Source organism: Cydia strobilella, chromosome 11, assembly GCF_947568885.1.
Source record: "Cydia strobilella chromosome 11, ilCydStro3.1, whole genome shotgun sequence".
Lineage (NCBI taxonomy): Eukaryota > Metazoa > Arthropoda > Insecta > Lepidoptera > Tortricidae > Cydia > Cydia strobilella.
Genome location: NC_086051.1, coordinates 17,568,584 through 17,586,639, shown reverse-complemented (window position 1 = coordinate 17,586,639; position 18,056 = coordinate 17,568,584). Strand labels below are relative to the sequence as shown.

Sequence of the window (18,056 nt, the reverse complement as noted above, 5' to 3'; positions counted from 1 at the left end):
GGGTCTACTTTGAGGACGCTCTTCCCCCCATGGTCGCCACTCGAGTAGTCGTTTGCTCCACGAATCGGTCTTCCGTGCTATATGACCAGCCCATTCCCACTTCAAATTGGCTACGCGTTTTATAACATCATTGACTTTGCTCTGTTGTCTCAGCCATTCATTTGTTTTACGGTCTCTCAATGTGATCCCCACCAATTTTCTCTCCAACGCCCGCTGGGCAACGCTCAATTTACGTAGTATGTCTTTGGTGAAAACCCAGGTTTCAGCTCCATAAGTGAGAACAGGCAGGATACATTGGTCAAATATGCGTGCTTTTTGTTCGGCCTTAAGGTTCATTTTGAAGGCAAACTCGAGATTGGAATAGGCTGCCCAGGCTAGTCGTACGCGTCTGTTGATCTCATTGGTTTGGTTCTTTTTTCCAGTCACTATCTCTTGTCCCAAATACACGTATTTATCGACAGTTTCGATGGCGGTATGGTTAACTGTGATATTCGCCTTGACATCTGTGTTGGTCATTTATGTTGGTTATTTCTGGGTATTTTACATAAATATAAAGTATTTGCACTTAGTCTAGTAGTAAAAAATCACACCAGAACCCTCTCATGAGGTATAAGGCCTCTTCCACCAGGCCAGAATTATCCACCTCTCTCGGTCTTGGGCCTCTCATACCCAGTTGGCCCCGCCACTTTAACCATGAGCGTGCCAATGGCCGTCATCTTTTTCTTGTCCCGACTGGGCCTCGCGTTGATATATCATTATTTATTTCTCCCCCTCTACCCTGCTATCCCTTTCTACCTAGTGCTGTCTCCAGCTCTATTCATTTAATACACATTTTCTCCAGATACCATATTTAAAAAATTGAAAAAAAAAAAAAAAACTATTCCATATTGGATTTTCATGGCTCAAGCTCAAACAGTTATTCATCAATCATCGTCAATAACTGTTAAATAGGAAAGCAAGATGAAAGCTTTATTGGCGATGTAGACGGGTCAATATCGCAGTTTTTGTCCCCGTTTCTTTGGACTGTGAGGAGTTACGTTTTGTGATGTTGCTAATAATGTAAGTTTAAATAGGTAACGCTTTTCTGAATAAAAGTCAGTATCTACGCAATACTTGTGTTGTTTACTTGCTGCCCTACTTCCCGCCCCACATGGCGACCTTGCCACACGTTGGTGTTTCATTTTTTTTATTTATATAGTCCTCCACATCGATTTCGATGACGGCGACCTCAACAATCAACGTTTTTCCTCTCATGAGCTCTTTATGTGGCTGGCCAGGCCAAACTATTTTTATTTAGGCAGTAGAGGTCAAATTAGATCCAAAGAATCCAAAGAAATTAGGTATTTGAAACGCCCATGATATTGATTGATTCAGGCTAAATATGCACTATTGTATAACATTCAGTACTAACTTCTTAAGGCAGTTGTTGTAGTCGAAAGCGTTCATACAGGTCATGGAGATGGTGGTCTGCAGCTTGAACACTTTGTGGATGCCCTCCGCCTCCACCTCGGGCAGCTTGCCGGGCAGTAATGTCACCACGAAGCGAACTGTGGTGTCTGTGTTGTATTCCTGATAAGATAAGACAGTTTAAAATATCAAGATTGCAACGACAAAAGTTAAGATTCCAGTTGAGGCGACAAGATCGCAAACCCTAGGGAACATGTATGAACTATAGCGGGCAGCACCTGCTTAGGACACTTTTTAGGGTTCCGTACCCAAAGGGTAAAAACGGGACCCTATTACTAAGGCTTCGCTGTCCGTCTGTCACCAGGCTGTATCTCGTGATCTGTGATAGCTAGACAGCTGAAATTTTCACAGATGATGTATTTCGGTTGCCGCTATAACAACAAATACTAAAAACAGAATACTATAAATATTTAAGTGGAGCTCCCATACAACAAACGTGATTTTTTTGCCGTTTTTTGCATAATAGTACGGAACCCTTCGTGCGTGAGTCCGACTAGCACTTGGCCGGTTTTTCCACAGTCTTGTACATATAAAAAAGTAAGGCAATACATGACCAATATGACTCACCCTGTACTCAGAAATGACCGGCTTCACTTTATCCGTCCCCAGCATGGGTTCCAGCACGTTCTCCTTGTAGTTCTGCGTCCACACGCCGACCGGAAGCTCCGTGATCTCGATCTTGTCGCCGGGCAAGATGGCCGCCTCGCCGGAAATCACGTACTTGTCGCCGAAACTCTCCACGTGGCCCTTGAAGTTCTTGTACCACGGGTGCATGGGTTTTGGCTCGTCTCCGTCGAGCAATAGGCTGGAAAAATATTACACAATGAGGTTGGAAAGTAAAAATTCAAAGCGAGATGACATTCATGTAAAGATGTTGTATTGACAGATCTCAAACTACAGTGGTTTGTTTTTGAGAAAACGAACTAAAGCTCAGTCATGCTAGTTTCGAGTATAGTTTTCATAATGGCAGATGACAGAAAAGCTAAATCATTAATTTATCTAATATATCTTGTATATGGACATGGTCCGAAATAAAGAATATTTATTTATTTATTTATTATTTATTAATTTATCTATCAACGGAATGTTTTAGCATGATCACGAATTTTGAAATAAATTGTGTGAAATCAAACGCACTTTGGATAATTTGTTTCAGATACTGTATATCATGACATTCATGACTTTAATATGACAATTAATAATCAATAAAAAAAAATATAGGACATTAAGCTCAAGAAGACTTCGTGTTGTGGGAACTCAGACAAATACTTATATAGAAAACCCCCATCCTTAACAGGATTCGAACCCAGGAGTCCCAGGACCATCGGCTTCACAGGCAACGCACAAAAGTATTATAAATAGTAATAATATGTATTATATATAGATAGATTTTACCGTATGTTCTCGACGATGTCCCTGGGGTTGTACTGCGGGATCTTGGTGGACCAGCCCGTGCCGATGCCCTCGGCGCCGTTCACCAGCAGCATGGGCAGGATGGGGATGTAGTACATCGGCTCGATCTTCTGGTTGTCTTCGAACTCGTGCTGCGGGGGAGATCAATTATTAGGATGGAATATGAGCCTGGCCAGCAGCGACATAAGCGTGAAGATGTATCCTGAGACTACTAGTCTTTGCTTCTAAATCCACAAGCTTATAGATAGTGAATGAGTAGACTCACCACTAGCAGCGGGTCATCATGAGGATGGAATATGAGCCTGGCCAGCGGCGACATAAGCGTGAAGATGTATCTGGGACTAGCGGAGTCCTTGCCTCCGCTGAGCCTGGTACCAAACTGGCCTCGGGGCTCCAGCAGGTTGATGTTGTTGGAGCCCACGTAGTTCTGGGCCAAGTTGACGATTGTCATCGAGAGGGACTGCTCACCTGTTCGATTAAGTTTTAAGATATTATTATACAGAATTTCCCAGCTTTGTGATAGTGCCAGGCAAATATTCTAGAAGAGAAGAAAACTATCCGTGGCTTGCATCGATTCCGCGCCATTAGATCTCTTATTTCTAACTTTTCTCGGTTTATGCACTTGGATAATTTACTTGAGTCTTGTAGACAGTATAACAACTACAGCAAAACGCCTAATATGTTCTTATTTAATACTATTTGCTATGTAATGCGGCAAATCACACAAGTTTTATTACATTATTACGGTTAATAAGCTTTCCCATTTAAAAAGCGTTTGAGCGTGCTCCCTTCATCTTATGGAATCGTCTTTGAAATTTAACTTGAATCAATTTATTTCCAAACACTGTAGAAAAGCAGTTAAAAATTGAACTAAGGGCTTTTATGATTTTACAGCCGGTGGGAGTCGCGTTATGAAAAGGGTTAAAAAGTAAGTGAATGTAGTATACGCACCGTGATGGTAAGCGGAATGCTCAGCAACGGAACCAGCCAGCTGCGCCACCTTGACCTCTCGCTTGTCGTTACGTTTGATGCACGTGAAGATCACTTTACGTTGGCCGGGCTTCAGCCCGTCCACCATTGACGGGATAGACCTAGCAAAAACAATTTAATAATCCTTGTTTCAAAACCCTACTAAATGACGGCTTCGTTGTCCCTAAGGTAAGGGCATTTATTTGTGTGATGAACACAGATATTTGTTCCGAGTCATGGATGTTTTCTATGTATTTAAGTATCTGTATAGGTATTATATATATCGTTGTCTGAGTACCCACAACACAAGCCTTCTTGAGCTTACCGTGGGACTTAGCCAATTTGTGTAAGAATGTCCCTATAATATTTATTTATTTATTTATTATTTGTCCGACCGAATGCCATTTTAATAAAATATAAATAATTAGCCAAAAGAACTGCCATTTAACTTGTCACACAAACTTAATAACAACGTAAATAATCTTGATGTGCTTAGAGGATAGTCTACAAAATTAAATGATTAAAAAACTAGAAGTATAAACGTCAAAAATGTTAGATTTTTTTTTACTACAAATCAGCGAAGTTTTCAAGAGCTAAAGTAATTAGTTTTAGAAATATTACAGAGCCATGAATTTTTATTTAACGTCTAATTATGATTAACTATAAGTGCCCTACAATTAGGGCACTTAAGCAACAATTAAGCTAAGCTTAAGGTAAGGAACAATTTCCTTAGTTATTAAAGATACAAAAATGATTTTATTTATTTATTTATTAAAAAAATTACACAGCATTACAGTAGGTACTAATGCACTGCGAAATTTAGGACAGAAAGTAATACATACAAACAAGGTACAGTATACAATCTGGGACTAGGTATGACAATTTTATTTTTATTTTTTACACAAATTCAAAGAAACGAGGTATATACACAAAATAAAACAATATACAAAGAAATATTAATAACTAACTGAGGACGGACGGTCATCCATTGCCTCACAAAGGTTTTTGCATTCCTCACAAATTAGCATTTATATGATACCTAAGGCAAAAATTGACAAGACTATCAATGAAATAAAATGGAATGTTCTTACCTGACATTGTCACCGTTAGAGAAGAGAACCAGCTCCAAATTAACGAAATCCGAGTATGAGACAGCTTTAGTCTCCTTAGTGTACAAATATCTCTCCGGCAGCCCAATCTCCTTCCTGCGTTTCACTTCATCCATGTGATTCGTCAACCACTCTTTCCTCTGGTCAGCACCCTTCTTCGAAAACGCCAACTCAATATGGTGGTCGTCCGTAGGCCCGCCATACTTGAACTTAATCCTATGCCGTTCCATATTCTGGAAATATTCTTTAGCCTCCTTAGATGTGGAGGTACCCAAACCTTTGTAGTACTTTATATTGTACGTGTGATGATTTTCAGTGTCTCTCTTCCATTCCTCAAATTCTGGGAGAGAGTAAAAAGATATCTCTTTATCTTTTTTAGTAGCTTTCACGATAGGCGTGATGAATTCCTCTAAGAAAGGTAGCTTAAGCAATTCAGGCCAGTTGTGATGTATAAAGTTTATGATGAGACCTTTGATGTGAGAACCGTCCTGATCCTGATCGGCCATAATCATGCATTTACCGTAACGCAAACTTTTCAAGTCATCCATAGTGTTATATTTCTTCTTGTATTGGAGACCGAGGATCTTAATCAAGTTGTTGATCTCAACGTTTTCAAGTACCTGCTTGTGTGACGCGTCCCTCACGTTTAAAGGTTTACCCTTCAAGGGAAAGACTCCGTAATGGTCCCGGCCCACTACGCTGAGCCCCGACACGGCTAAAGTCTTGGCCGAGTCTCCCTCAGTGAGAATCAAAGTGCAGAGATGTGCATTTTTCGTACCAGCGTCGTTTGCGTCTTCTAACTTTGGGATACCTTTAAGCTTGCTCTGTTTTTTACCGGAAGTCTTGACAAGTTCAGCTTGAGCCTTAAATTTGGCCCAAGTGAGGACAGACTCAACCAGCCCACTCTTGCTTACCGCCGTTATAAACTTATCTGTGAACGTGCATTTCGACCCAAAGCTCTTAGCTTGAAGAGTCATGTTTTCTTTCGTCTGCGAGTCAAAGGTTGGGTTCACAATTAAACAATTAATGAACAGCCACATATGATTCTTAACCTGAAAAGGCTTAATATTAACGCCACCTTTGTTTTTCTTCTTTAATACTTCAATTACATGCTTAACAATATTATCAGCTACTGAGTCTACGTGTTTTCCACCTTTAGTGGTGGCTATAGAGTTTACGAAGGAGACTTGTTGGAAGCCTCTGTCGGATAGAGTCAAAGCGACCTCCCAGCGGTCATTGACTTTCTCATAAACAACCTTCAACGGCTGTCCGTTCTCATCTTCTTTACCTTTGATATATAAGTCTATATAATCCTTAAATTTATTGACTTTCAATCTTTCACCATTCAAATACACCTTAACACCAGTGGTCGAGGCAGCGACGTCGTAAGCTCGGCGCGACATGAGCGCAACAATGTCATCTTCTAACTTCTCCATTTTAAATTTAGCCAAATCAGGGCTAAAAGTCACTTTAGTAAAATCATCGTCTCGTCCCGCCTCTTTAATTTTAGGCTCAGAGGCCTTCGTCATGTTCGATCCCCAGGTCTGCTTAAAATGCTTTTTGTACTGTTTAGAAGCAGTTTCGACTGTAAATTTTGTGGAAAAGATGTTGCAAAGTTTTGCACCATAACCGTTTCTGCCTCCTGTAACTTTTTCTTCCTCGTCATTGTAGTTGGAGGAAGTGAGGAGGTGCCCGAAGATCATGGTGGGCACGTACATCTTCTCTTCCTTATGCATGACGACAGGGATGCCGCATCCGTTGTTGTACACTGAGATAGTGTTGGTTTCCTGGTTGATCTCAATTCTTAATACATCCATTTTGGGATCTCTTTGCTTGTTGTCAGCCGCGTTCACGAGGATTTCATCGTATATCTTGTACAAACCTGCAAATCAAGTTTTTAACCAATTTTATTACTGATAAGCTTTTATTGCACATGAGCCCAAGACTCAATTAGAGTGCAATGGTTTTTGACAAACTAAATAGTGGGTCTAATTTACCTTGCATAATTTCATTATAGCAATGGATAGGGAAGGTAAATAGATTTACCTATTTTGTTTATGTATTTCACCTGCCCATGTAACATTAAGATTAGTAGAAACTAATTTCAATTTTTTTATTGAGGAGCTTTCATTGCACACAGGCCCAAGACCCAATGAGCAATGGTTTTTGTAGTCATAAACATAATTATTTATCAACATTAAAACAGAAATAAACACAACTGAAAGACTGTTGACTTATTATTCTGGCTAAGGTAACTTTGCACCAACTACATGCTGAGGTGAGACCATTTCGTGGCACTTTTTCTATTTTATGTTTCTCTGTTTTGTATAATTTTTTATTTGTGTGTGCTGACAAATAAATTATTTCTATTCTATTCTATTCTAAAACAGAAAAAAGTGAGGGAAGTTGTACATCATATTTTCATTAAGATTTGACATTAATGATGACATTTCAAATGCCTATTTTGTTTGATTTCATTGTGTAAGGGTTAACCTGTCCGATGTCAAGGGCCCAAATATGTGGCGTAAATAATAACTCATTCACTCACCATTTGGGCCTTGGGAGATGACAAAAATTGTTTTCGGCTCGTGGGATCGGACAGGTTAAGAAGGACAACTAGAACTTACCCGGCACGTAATTCAGCTCTCGCTGAACCATGCACTCCTTCTCCTTATCAAAGACCCACATGGTCTCATGGGCCCGTTCAACAGACCCGATGTACGTATCCGGACGGAGCAGTATATGCTCCAGCTGAGATTTCTTCTGATAAATCTTCTCGATGGAACCCTTCTGGTTTTTGGAAGCGGGCGCTGCCGCCGGGGCATCCCCGGTGCCATTTGTGGCTGCCGACATCTTGTTGAACATAGACTGGAAAGGATTTTGGTAAACATTAGAAAAGGATACATTTATAATATACACGGTGTTTCATGACCCACTGAAAACCTAAAAACAGTTTGTTCAGAATCGATAGGAGAATCGATCGCCCTATGTTTAAATGGGGGTAATTTTTTTATTTTTTTTTTATTAGTTTTACATGCCCATTCTACAGGTTTGAAATACAACATTATCAATAATTGTCAATGGCAACACCCTTAACTGGCCATTGGTAAACCTTATCTTGTTGCAGTAAGGTATGCATATGGTCTGTTAACAGTGTTTTCGATGGTAACTAGCAATTGTTTGATGTCACTAAATTCACTAAAACGACGAAGCATCTTGTGTAGAATTACTAGTCGAATAGAATTGTTAACAAAACTAAACAACTCATATTTTTTTTAAATATTTATCGGATTAAAGAATAAATACTCAATATTTCAAAATAAAAAAAAACTCTTGGGGTGTCTCAGGTTTTCAGTGGCTCAAGTAACACCGTGTATATCCTTACAATGTCTCAAACTCAGAGGCCTAAAAAAGGCCTTCAATTTCATATTTCTCACATTTTCATTGAAATCAAAATTACTATTTGTCTTGGAATGTTTTTATTTGTAAGTATGCAAAATCTAAACAACAATGTTACATGTTTAGCAAGTTACATGTGTAAAGATGCATTTTTTTTATTTAATTCTATATTTTTTCTATAGAATATGAATTTTATTACCCTTAATAAGACTGGAATTAAGGTAATGTAATTGCTAATTGGGAGACTAGCTTTTTCAACAAATTCCAATAAACAAAATATTTAAAATGCAATCATTGAAGTTCTTTTTATGTTGTTCACCTACATGACCTTAATCCCCGAGGGTCAATATGATCCGTTACTTAAAATTGAGGGAAATTATGATCTACCCTCAACCCCCAAATAGCATCTAAAAATAATTATAACCCCACAACTCCTTATTCATATTCCTTTTTTAACCTGAGTAAACGGAATACCATGAGCCTACCATGAGCTAAATAATTGCAGCGCCCTGTTGATCAATAAAACGAGCTGTTGCAATATTCAATCATAAAAATTATGAGGTCCCGTGAAAGTACATATGTAAAGGTTGCAAATAATACGAATTTAACACAGATTACATCCCAACAATACCCATAACAGTAACACAATATCAAGTCAAAGTATGCATATGGAAATTCACAACAACAAAATAGAATTTTGACCGTTACCGACCAAAGACCAAAATGCCGCCAAGATTTCGCACTCACCTTTATATCAGCCATTTTGTGCGTGGTGCTTATAAAGCGTATGCGATCTACGCGATATGTTGATTGTCTTAAACTTAAGACAAAACGTGAGTAACTAGTAATTACTTTTGTAAGTTAACATTTTTAATTCTAATAATTTGCAATAGCACGACAACCACAAAATGACGACGCGCTGACAATGTCCATAGACAAGAAAAACAAATTGCTCTACTCTATAGACGGCTAGACGCCTTTTGTCTATGGTCATAGGACGCCGGCTGTTTCGAGGCCAGTCCAGACGGATAATCAAATCGACTGATTTGATCAGAAAAGAAATTGGCGTCAATCTCCAATTTAATCACGAAGTTTAGATTAGTTAGACGATTCTGAGTGGTAGACTGCAAATGAGATAAAAGCTATATTAGGTACATGCATTAATCTTCATATCAGGCGGCTCTTTGATTCCAAGGATTGCATAATTTTTATACTTTTTATGACTTTTAGAATATGAAAATTATAAAAAGTATAAAAGTTATGCAATCCTTGTATTCAACGAGCCGCCTGCTACAGATTTCTTGAAGTTGCCGCGTTTTTTCAGGTTCAACTTTCATTAGCCAGACTATTACCAATTTGCCAATTTCGTGATTATTCTTTTACACGGCACATAAACTTATGCATAATTTATCGATATAAAAAGTCGACACAGTTACATCCCTAGCAAATTATCAAACTTATGACACCGTACGTAAATGAGAAATAACAAGCATATATGCATCTCTTTTCGGCACATTATCTAATTCGTAAGGAAGTAAAGCACGGGTATACATATTTGCGAAGCATTTTTGCCCGGCTACTATGCTTTAGTTATTATTCCGAGGGAAAAGACCACCATCTACACTAGCGCTCCTAGCGGCGAATTCATACGCGTTAGCCCTCTTTGTCACCTGTTTCTACTGACAAGGTCGCTGTGCCAGAGTATAAAAGACTAAGAATCCGATAATATTTAAAAAAAAAGCAGAATTTGACAGTTTGACACTTGACAGTTGACAGATTTGTTTCTTCACAGTTTTGAGGTTATGTGTACAAATGAATATTATCAAAAAATACTAACAAGTAGTTGAAATTAAACATGTCATTAATTTCCTTGGCCTCAATTATACTGAAGAGAAGTGCGACTTACCGAAAATTATTACCATGTCGTGACTGTATCAGGATAAACGCACCATTAAGCTCGGTTGCAACAAAATCTGTGCATGAAGTTAATACCAACGTTGTAAAAGACGTTATTCTGTACAAATATGAGAACCCGAAATATTTTAAGTACATGAACGTGTTCGCAGTAGTGCAGTACATGTTTTGGATGTATTTAGGAACGTTCGCGTTCACATCACTGAAAGATGCACCTGTTGACCGGTCGAAGATAACAGACGATACACCGTGGTATAGAAGGATAAATCTTGGTGATAATAAGTACAGGAATACGCTTGGTGGCGTAGCTGTGCTAGTTGGTGAGTGGTATAGTTGATATCAACTTTTGTTGTTCTAGTCTAGTGCGATGTATGTTAAATTACTCTTCTTATATTCTGCTAGCTTCGTCTGCATGATAAAAACTATCCTATGTCTTTCCCATACCTCAAACTATCTCCATACCAACTTTCATCTAAATTGGTTCAGCAGTATAAGCATGAATAGGTAAAAGATGGACAGGGTTACCTTCGTATTTATATAACTAGTAGGGAGATATAGAATAGAATTCATTTATTCTTGAATTCTCTGAACGCGCGCGAATTCTGTGCACGGCTGAGGAATGTTAGGAATGTCATGACCGAGTGGTGTCATTTTGTACGTACGGGCGCGGAGCACACCCCCCACTTCCTCGACCTCCGAATGCACGGAATTGGCGCGCGGACAGTACTTGTGACACAATTGCAAGCATCCAAAGAGCACAGTTTTTACTTGCCATCAAGACCTTGGCTTTTATTTCCATGTAACAATGTGTTTTTGATATATTATTCATACTTACCTTTCTTTTATAGGCACAGGCTCTCTAGCAATGATATGGATGTACACCCTAAAGTCTGTCCGTTACCTCGTCCTTCACAAGGGAGGCAAACATCTATCCTTTGTAACCTACGCTCCATTCGGGACCAACCGCATCATGAAAGTACCCATTGAAAACGTCTGTTGCAAGGAAGCTAGAAAGAACGCTAGGGTTCAACTACCAATGAAGGTGAAAAACACTTGGATGCATTACATGCTGGATATGAAAGGAGAGTTCAAGAACCCAATCTTGTTTGATGCTACAGCTGGATTGGCTAGGAAATGGTAATTTTGGTACCACATGTGTTTTTTTATGGACTTATGAATCACTCATGTAGATTTCAAAGATCACTTGTATAAACGAAAACCCACAAAGTAAGTCAAGAAAAATGTAAAATAGATTATTTGTGACGTTTTCAATCAAAAGGTACCACAATGTCGCTTACCATAAGGAAGAAATTGGATTGTATCTTTATACAAATAACCTGTCAGAGCGTCCTTATGGCAAGCGACAATGTGGTACCCTTTGATTGAAAACGGTACATTTAAGCATAAGCATAAGCATAACAAAGCCATAGCATAGCTTAAAGTTTATAGTCTATGATTGTTCATTATTTTTAGTATGTGGGTATTTTTGCACTTCGTAATTTTTCCTCAGTCACCCGTTGACCACGAATGCTGTAAAGGGTTCGAAACGTCGGGATGTATTATAAAATCAATATACGCGATATAATCCGTTTTCATAGTTTTATTTCATGAGTAACTATCGCGGTAACCGAAGACAATATTACATAAGCATAACACATAATGATAATGTACTTACCTACATTATCATTGATTTAAGCAGGGTGTAAATAACCTTTTTTACATTATTAAAAAAAAATGGGGTTGAAAATTATCATATATTTCATAAAATTATCATAGAAAAAGTTAAATGCTGTAGTAGTGATGACATTTATCCTGTTTTTGACTGCATTTAGTTTCAGTAAAATGTAGATTTATTTTCCTCTTGTAAATAAATACTTTGTTATTGTTACAAATGTAGTTTTGTACTCATTCTGACTACCAACACCTTTTTTGCAATATGCAAGTAGTGTTAGCACTTAGCATAGCAATGGCATATTGGTCAAAGAAGTAATCATTATTATAATTTAATGTTTGACGACCGGTCTGGCCTAATGGGTAGTGACCCTGCCTATGAAGCCGATGGTCCTGGGTTCGAATCCCGGTAAGGGCATTTATTTGTGCGTGTTTTCTATGTAGTTAAGTATTTGTATATTATATATATCGTCGTCTGAATACCCACAACACAAGCCTTATTGAGCTTACCGTGGGACTTCAATTTGTGTAAGAATGTCCCTATAATATTTATTATCATCTTTCTCGCGATGTCCCGGCTTTTTGCCACAGCACGTGGGAGCCTGGGGTCCGCTTGGCAAAGTTTTCAATGAAGCCATATGAAAAGTATTTTTTTATATAAATAATCTCAAAGGATTATTTTTTATTTACCTAAAGACTTAACCTTTATTTCAGCGATAAGGTGCCGTAGATTCAGAGCGGAGTTTTGAAAAATCGTACCGCTTCTTTAGATAACAACACGGTTGGCAAAAATTTAATTAGCAATCTTTTGGATTTAGAGAAAATCATCAAGATTGCTAATCTAGTAGCAGGGCGGACACGCTATACATCAAAAATCACTTGCGTTTCTATGTGTGAACGGCACGTCTGTACACGCGGCATACGTCATAGTGAGTAAGTAAAAACTGTACTGAGCGGCCGGCAAACGGCCGTCAATCTGCTGTCGCGGGGCGAGGTAATTCGAGTCGGGGCGGGGCGGGGCGTGGCCGCTCTGTATGATAATACTATTACTTATTCTGTGATCTAGTGCTGAATGAAGCCCCTAGAGTCTAGGCTACGACTTTTTAAAAACTTTTCTGAACCTACTGCACCTTGAAGGGAATAATAAAAATACCATTTTGAGATTTGTCAGAAAAAAAATCTTTATTAAATCGTTTACAATTATAGTAACGGAAAGTGTCTCAACACAAAATAAACAAGAAGAAATAGATCGTTAACAAAAAATAGACTTCTTTCTATATACAACGTGTCTTAACACAATAAAATATTAAACTTAATGAAAAAAAGTCTTTACGTGAATACCATAGACGAAAGTGTTTTTACAGTCAACTTAGCCTAACGTACAGTACAATAACTTAGCCTAGCCACCTACAGACATGTCCAGTTTAAGTCTACAAATGCTTTAACTAGCCTGCTACGACAAGCTACTTAGGGACCGATGACTACCTTTTGGTTAACTAAAACTTTATTTATAAAATGAGAATAAAATGGTTACTCACATATTGAAGTCACAGTTAAATTCAGTGAGCGCCGTAGATAAAAACACTGGAAACCTGATGATTATGATGTCCAATGTATTCGAAACATGTCGCGCAATTGTAACTTTAATACGTGAGTTTAACATTTTATTTTTGATATCAGTATGAATCACCACAGTTTAGATGTAATATAAGGTATTATTTGTGTAACTAATTAAAACTTAGACCAAGTAACAGCACAAAAATGCATAATATTGATATGTTTTGATCAAAAGCAGTTGTTGCACGCATCCACTGAGTAAGAACTAACACGTCAGATTTAAATGACACTATCAGATCAGTACTTTAACAAGCATTATCAATAAATGTAGGTATTGAAATAGAAGACTATATATTTTGACTGATTTATTCAAAAGGTTTAGTTGGAAATATAAGCGAGTAGCTTTTTATACTTACAAAAGATCAAGTTTAACTATGGTTCATGGTTCTCGTCAGTTTCCTTGTAAAAACAAAAGTTATCGAGATTTTACAGTTAAGCATATATTGTCTTACTTTATCTCAATCGGAAAGTTCTTGCATAAAAGTACCGCCAGCAGACATTCCCACTTTTATTTACAATTAATATACTTGTAATATTTATACTGTGTAATTCTAAAACATCAATACAATATACACTATTACATCAAACAGCGTCTGCGTGCAACTTTTATTTCCAAAACGTCACCGATCCTCGACTATTTAAGTACATTAATTAAACCTTATTTACATTAATAAATAAAGTACATATCTAAGTTAAGAGTTAAGGCTCTGTGTGCAGGACATGAAAGCAGTGCGTATTACGTATATGTAGACTGCGGGTATCCTTATGGCATGCTTTTATGGGGAAAATTTAGTTCACAATAAGGGCCCTATTTTATACGTGACAATTATATAGCTGTTGTAGTTTCTTAGTAGATTATAATCGCACTTGTCACTTATGAAATAGGTACCATTATCGTGTGTACTTTCAGCTTAATGGCCATAATAAACTTCTTTACGTAAGATAGTTTTCATTCAACAGTTATTTTCTAGTTGCTAAGGACTTATTAGGTAGTAAGTGTTCTTTTTTTCATCTCAAAAACTCATGCCACAAGGATGTCTAAGTCCAACTATTTATATACTAACTGCCTTCCATGGATCACAGGTGATTAAAAAAATATTCCTGACATATGCACTGTTTCACACTGCATTGCAGTTACTCTATCTTTTACTAATACTTTGGACCTTTTACTACGAATCTAAATTGAGAAGAAATCTAATAATTTCATTAACGATGTAAGAGAAAGGTTAGGCGTAAAATTGTCGCTTTACCGAATGATAAAAAAAACAAAGTTGTCACTAAGAGACGAACGCATTATCGCGCAATAACGCGACAATCATAGACCTTCAAAAGGACGATTGTCCACTTTATTAACACTAATGTATTTTTATATTTCACTGTAGGTACCTACTTTCTTTCATTTTCTTAAAAAGAATTTGAGGAAATACGAAAGTGTTGTGATGCAAGAATACATAGGTAAGTAGCTATTAATAAAATGGACGATAATATATCATTTGTCAAAAATGTTTTTATTTTTATGCTTTGTCAACATTTTTTATTTATCTAGAAATCTAGACGGCTTTGATTTAAGAAATATTGGGATAAATAGCTGACACTTTCTTTGCTAAGTACCCAATTTTTTTTTACAATTTAGTCAACTTAGCAATGAAAGTGATGTATTAACACTTTTACGACAGGGGCCTTTTATATGAAATATCAGTCTAATCATATGAGATGTGTACTGAGGCAGGTTAGGTAATTAGAGTTTTGAATGATTCACGGTTAGTTTCACTAGACTTATATTGACCGGGACCTCACAAATAATACAAAAGGTAATCATGGTCTATCCCGGTCAATATAAGTCTAGGTTAGGTAATGTATAAGACTGATATTTCGTAAGTTCCCTACTCAATTTTATATACTATCGAAGTTAGATTTGAAGTAACAAGCCTAAGTATCTTTCAAAAACGTGTTATCAATCAAACAATACGCAAGTACGCTTTGCATACTATATTTTATAAAAAATATACATATTAATATCCATCATCACCTGGTTAATTTTTTAAGTTCCACTAAACATCCATGTCTAAATTACATTATATTAGAGCATGCCCTTCTTTAGCGATGAAAGGCAGCTTAATGGTATGACATTACTTGTTGCGAAAAATTATGGTACAAGCCCATAATATTTATTCTAAATCGTTCGAGAAAGCTCCAAAATCTTTCAAAGATTCGTTGTCGAAGACATTTTATTAATAATACATCAGAAGAAGTAGCCAAATGGGTGAGATGCTCATAATTAACAACACACGCTTTGATTCTCTTATGTTACCTACTTATGTTCAGTTCAGTATGAACACTTCGCCCGATTGGCAACTTCAGCTGCTGACTATTCAAAAGTAAAAAAACGGGTGCATGTTTTATACGATTTCTGAGAGAATTGTACCATTTTTTCAATTTGGATTTTAGAATTTAGACGCAAATTTATTACGCGATTTAAGAATTGTTATCGCCATATATAAAATTCTCTTCACCGCTACATCCATTACATTGTCAGTATAAGAAGTCTCCATAAACGATTTCAATTAATGATAAATGTGGCAATATAATTGACGCAGCCGAAAAGACTAAAAGTTGGCGAGAAGCGTAAATAATTGGCATTAGTGGAAAACGGAAAGTAAACATTGGCACTCGAATACACATCCGTCGATATCAGTCTCTTTTACCCCATTCCAACCCGAAACAAATATAACAAGCTTCAAATCAATATGCGAGCTGTTTTAAAGTACATATAGGCAGTACACTTATATAACCTATAAATCTTTACTGCCACAAAATGTTGTAGGTAATCTGCGAAAAGTCCAAATAACAATCAGAGATCAAAATATGGCTTTAGTTGTTACAAGCCAAGTAAAGAAGTCATACAAATTATACAACTTTCAATTGAAAAAACGACCTTGAACGGACAATTTTTATTTACGGTCATGATTACATCATCCATAGACAGTAATTACAAAAACAGCGATGTAGAAAGCATCATTAAATACAATAGTGGCCTGATCTGAACAAATCTCTTTACAAATACTTAATCCCTGAGCAACTCCTAAACCGAAATTCGAAGCAAATATCTTAAGCTGTTTTTAAATAGATTTTAATAGACGGCTTATAATGCCTCCAATTTCGTTTTCTGAGTAAATCTGCTGCAATCAAAAGTCAATGTCACATACAAAACCTTGGCCAGAATCCTAGTAAGTATCTGTACAATAGTGATCAGTATACATTATCGCCGGAATTCGCTTGGCGAAAATCTCTACACCAATGTCAATGGCTGAATGTTCGAACAAGATTGTTCGTGAAAAATAATCAACGTCCTTTTATGAAATCTTGACTCATTCAGCCCCTTTACATCATCAGTATCATCACATTTGTCAACACTCAATGGTTGTCCTCAAAAATTATGTGCATAAAGATTCAACCACAATACCTACAAAATGGTTGAAGTGTCCTTTTTTAGGATCGATGGTCAATCTTCTTTACCGTTGGGCCAGATTCCTATAAGTGTTGGCTCAAACCTATTTACACTAAAGCCCAACCAAATCTTCAGTCCACATCGTTTCTTCCTGCACTAGACGAAAAAGAAAAACCCATCGGCGATTAACAGTAGTCAAAATTGTTCTCCAACTTCCAGGATACGTTTAGCCAATCACTTTTCACCTCTTCTACGGATCCAATCACAGCTCACCTCACAAAGTCCACACGGCCACTGCCTACCACCGCCCGGAGCCCTCCTTGGAGCGCCTCTTGCGTCAGTCGGAGAGGTACCTGGCGCGTGTTATTTCGTCTTCGTCTTCGCGTCCGGGACTTATGCTCTCGATTTCGTCGACCTCTTCGAGATTTTTCGTGCTGGGGTTGCATAATCTGAAATGACATGAAGCTGGTGAGAATCTTGAACAAAATTAAGAGATAAAAGCGAGGATAACCAAATCAGGAAAGAACTTAATAGTCGAGGAAAAGATCCATTTAGTTGCATGAGTGCTCAAGTAAAAGAAGGGAAGGTCTAAAAATACTTCTTTTTTTCATTTTTTATGTCTAGCGTTTCATGAATGTAAAATAGGTAAGTATATTAAACAAATGGCAGATTGTGAACTCCGATACGGAACACAATGTTGCTTTTTCTATAACTTGGATTTTTTAATTTCCCATTCTCGGATCTGCTGATCGATCGACGCAATAAAAAAGCCGATTAAAAAGTAATCTCTATCGAACTTCTAAATTGTCACACAACCAGACCGCATGAAAAGCATTTAATTTTGCATATTTCCACGGGTTATGAAATTTATGAACAAACTAGCAAGAAGATTTTGGAAGTGGTAACTTCTGGAATGTTCTGGTAAAGTCCTCACCTGCACTTGCAGCAGACGATGCAGGGCGCGGCCAGCAGCAGCAGCGGGCTGGCGACCAGCAGGAGCAAGCCAAACCCGGCGAATATGCCCACCACCTGGAATTATACAGCCACCT

General features: G+C 37.5%; 3 protein-coding genes across 4 annotated transcripts in view; 1 reads left to right on the top strand and 2 right to left on the bottom strand.

Moving 5' to 3' along the window:
• LOC134745653 (DNA topoisomerase 2) overlaps positions 1-9,304 on the bottom strand; it is a 29,206-nt gene extending 19,902 nt beyond the window's left edge. Inside the window, exons 1-8 of the mRNA XM_063679775.1 lie at positions 9,105-9,304; positions 7,586-7,826; positions 4,941-6,840; positions 3,832-3,971; positions 3,146-3,348; positions 2,863-3,011; positions 2,035-2,272; positions 1,412-1,569 (exon numbers count right to left, since the gene is read on the bottom strand). Of these exons, the coding sequence (XP_063535845.1) occupies positions 1,412-1,569; positions 2,035-2,272; positions 2,863-3,011; positions 3,146-3,348; positions 3,832-3,971; positions 4,941-6,840; positions 7,586-7,826; positions 9,105-9,119 (3,044 nt within the window). The 5' untranslated portion in view covers positions 9,120-9,304. The remainder of the gene's footprint in view (positions 1-1,411; positions 1,570-2,034; positions 2,273-2,862; positions 3,012-3,145; positions 3,349-3,831; positions 3,972-4,940; positions 6,841-7,585; positions 7,827-9,104) is intronic.
• An 821-nt stretch (positions 9,305-10,125) lies between these two features.
• On the top strand, positions 10,126-11,861 carry LOC134745293 (transmembrane protein 223). Its single transcript, XM_063679286.1, has 2 exons — positions 10,126-10,591; positions 11,120-11,861. The coding sequence occupies exons 1-2, from the start codon at positions 10,213-10,215 to the stop codon at positions 11,410-11,412; spliced, it is 672 nt and encodes a 223-aa protein (XP_063535356.1). The 5' UTR covers positions 10,126-10,212; the 3' UTR covers positions 11,413-11,861.
• Positions 11,862-13,097: 1,236 nt separating this feature from the next.
• Positions 13,098-18,056, bottom strand: part of LOC134745610 (E3 ubiquitin-protein ligase RNF144A) — a 207,557-nt gene continuing 202,598 nt past the window's right edge. For both annotated transcript variants that reach the window (XM_063679700.1, XM_063679701.1), the window contains 2 exons: positions 17,942-18,036; positions 13,098-17,456 (listed from right to left, as the gene is read on the bottom strand). In XM_063679700.1, coding sequence (XP_063535770.1) covers positions 17,345-17,456; positions 17,942-18,036 — 207 coding nt within the window. In that variant the 3' untranslated portion in view covers positions 13,098-17,344. The remainder of the gene's footprint in view (positions 17,457-17,941; positions 18,037-18,056) is intronic.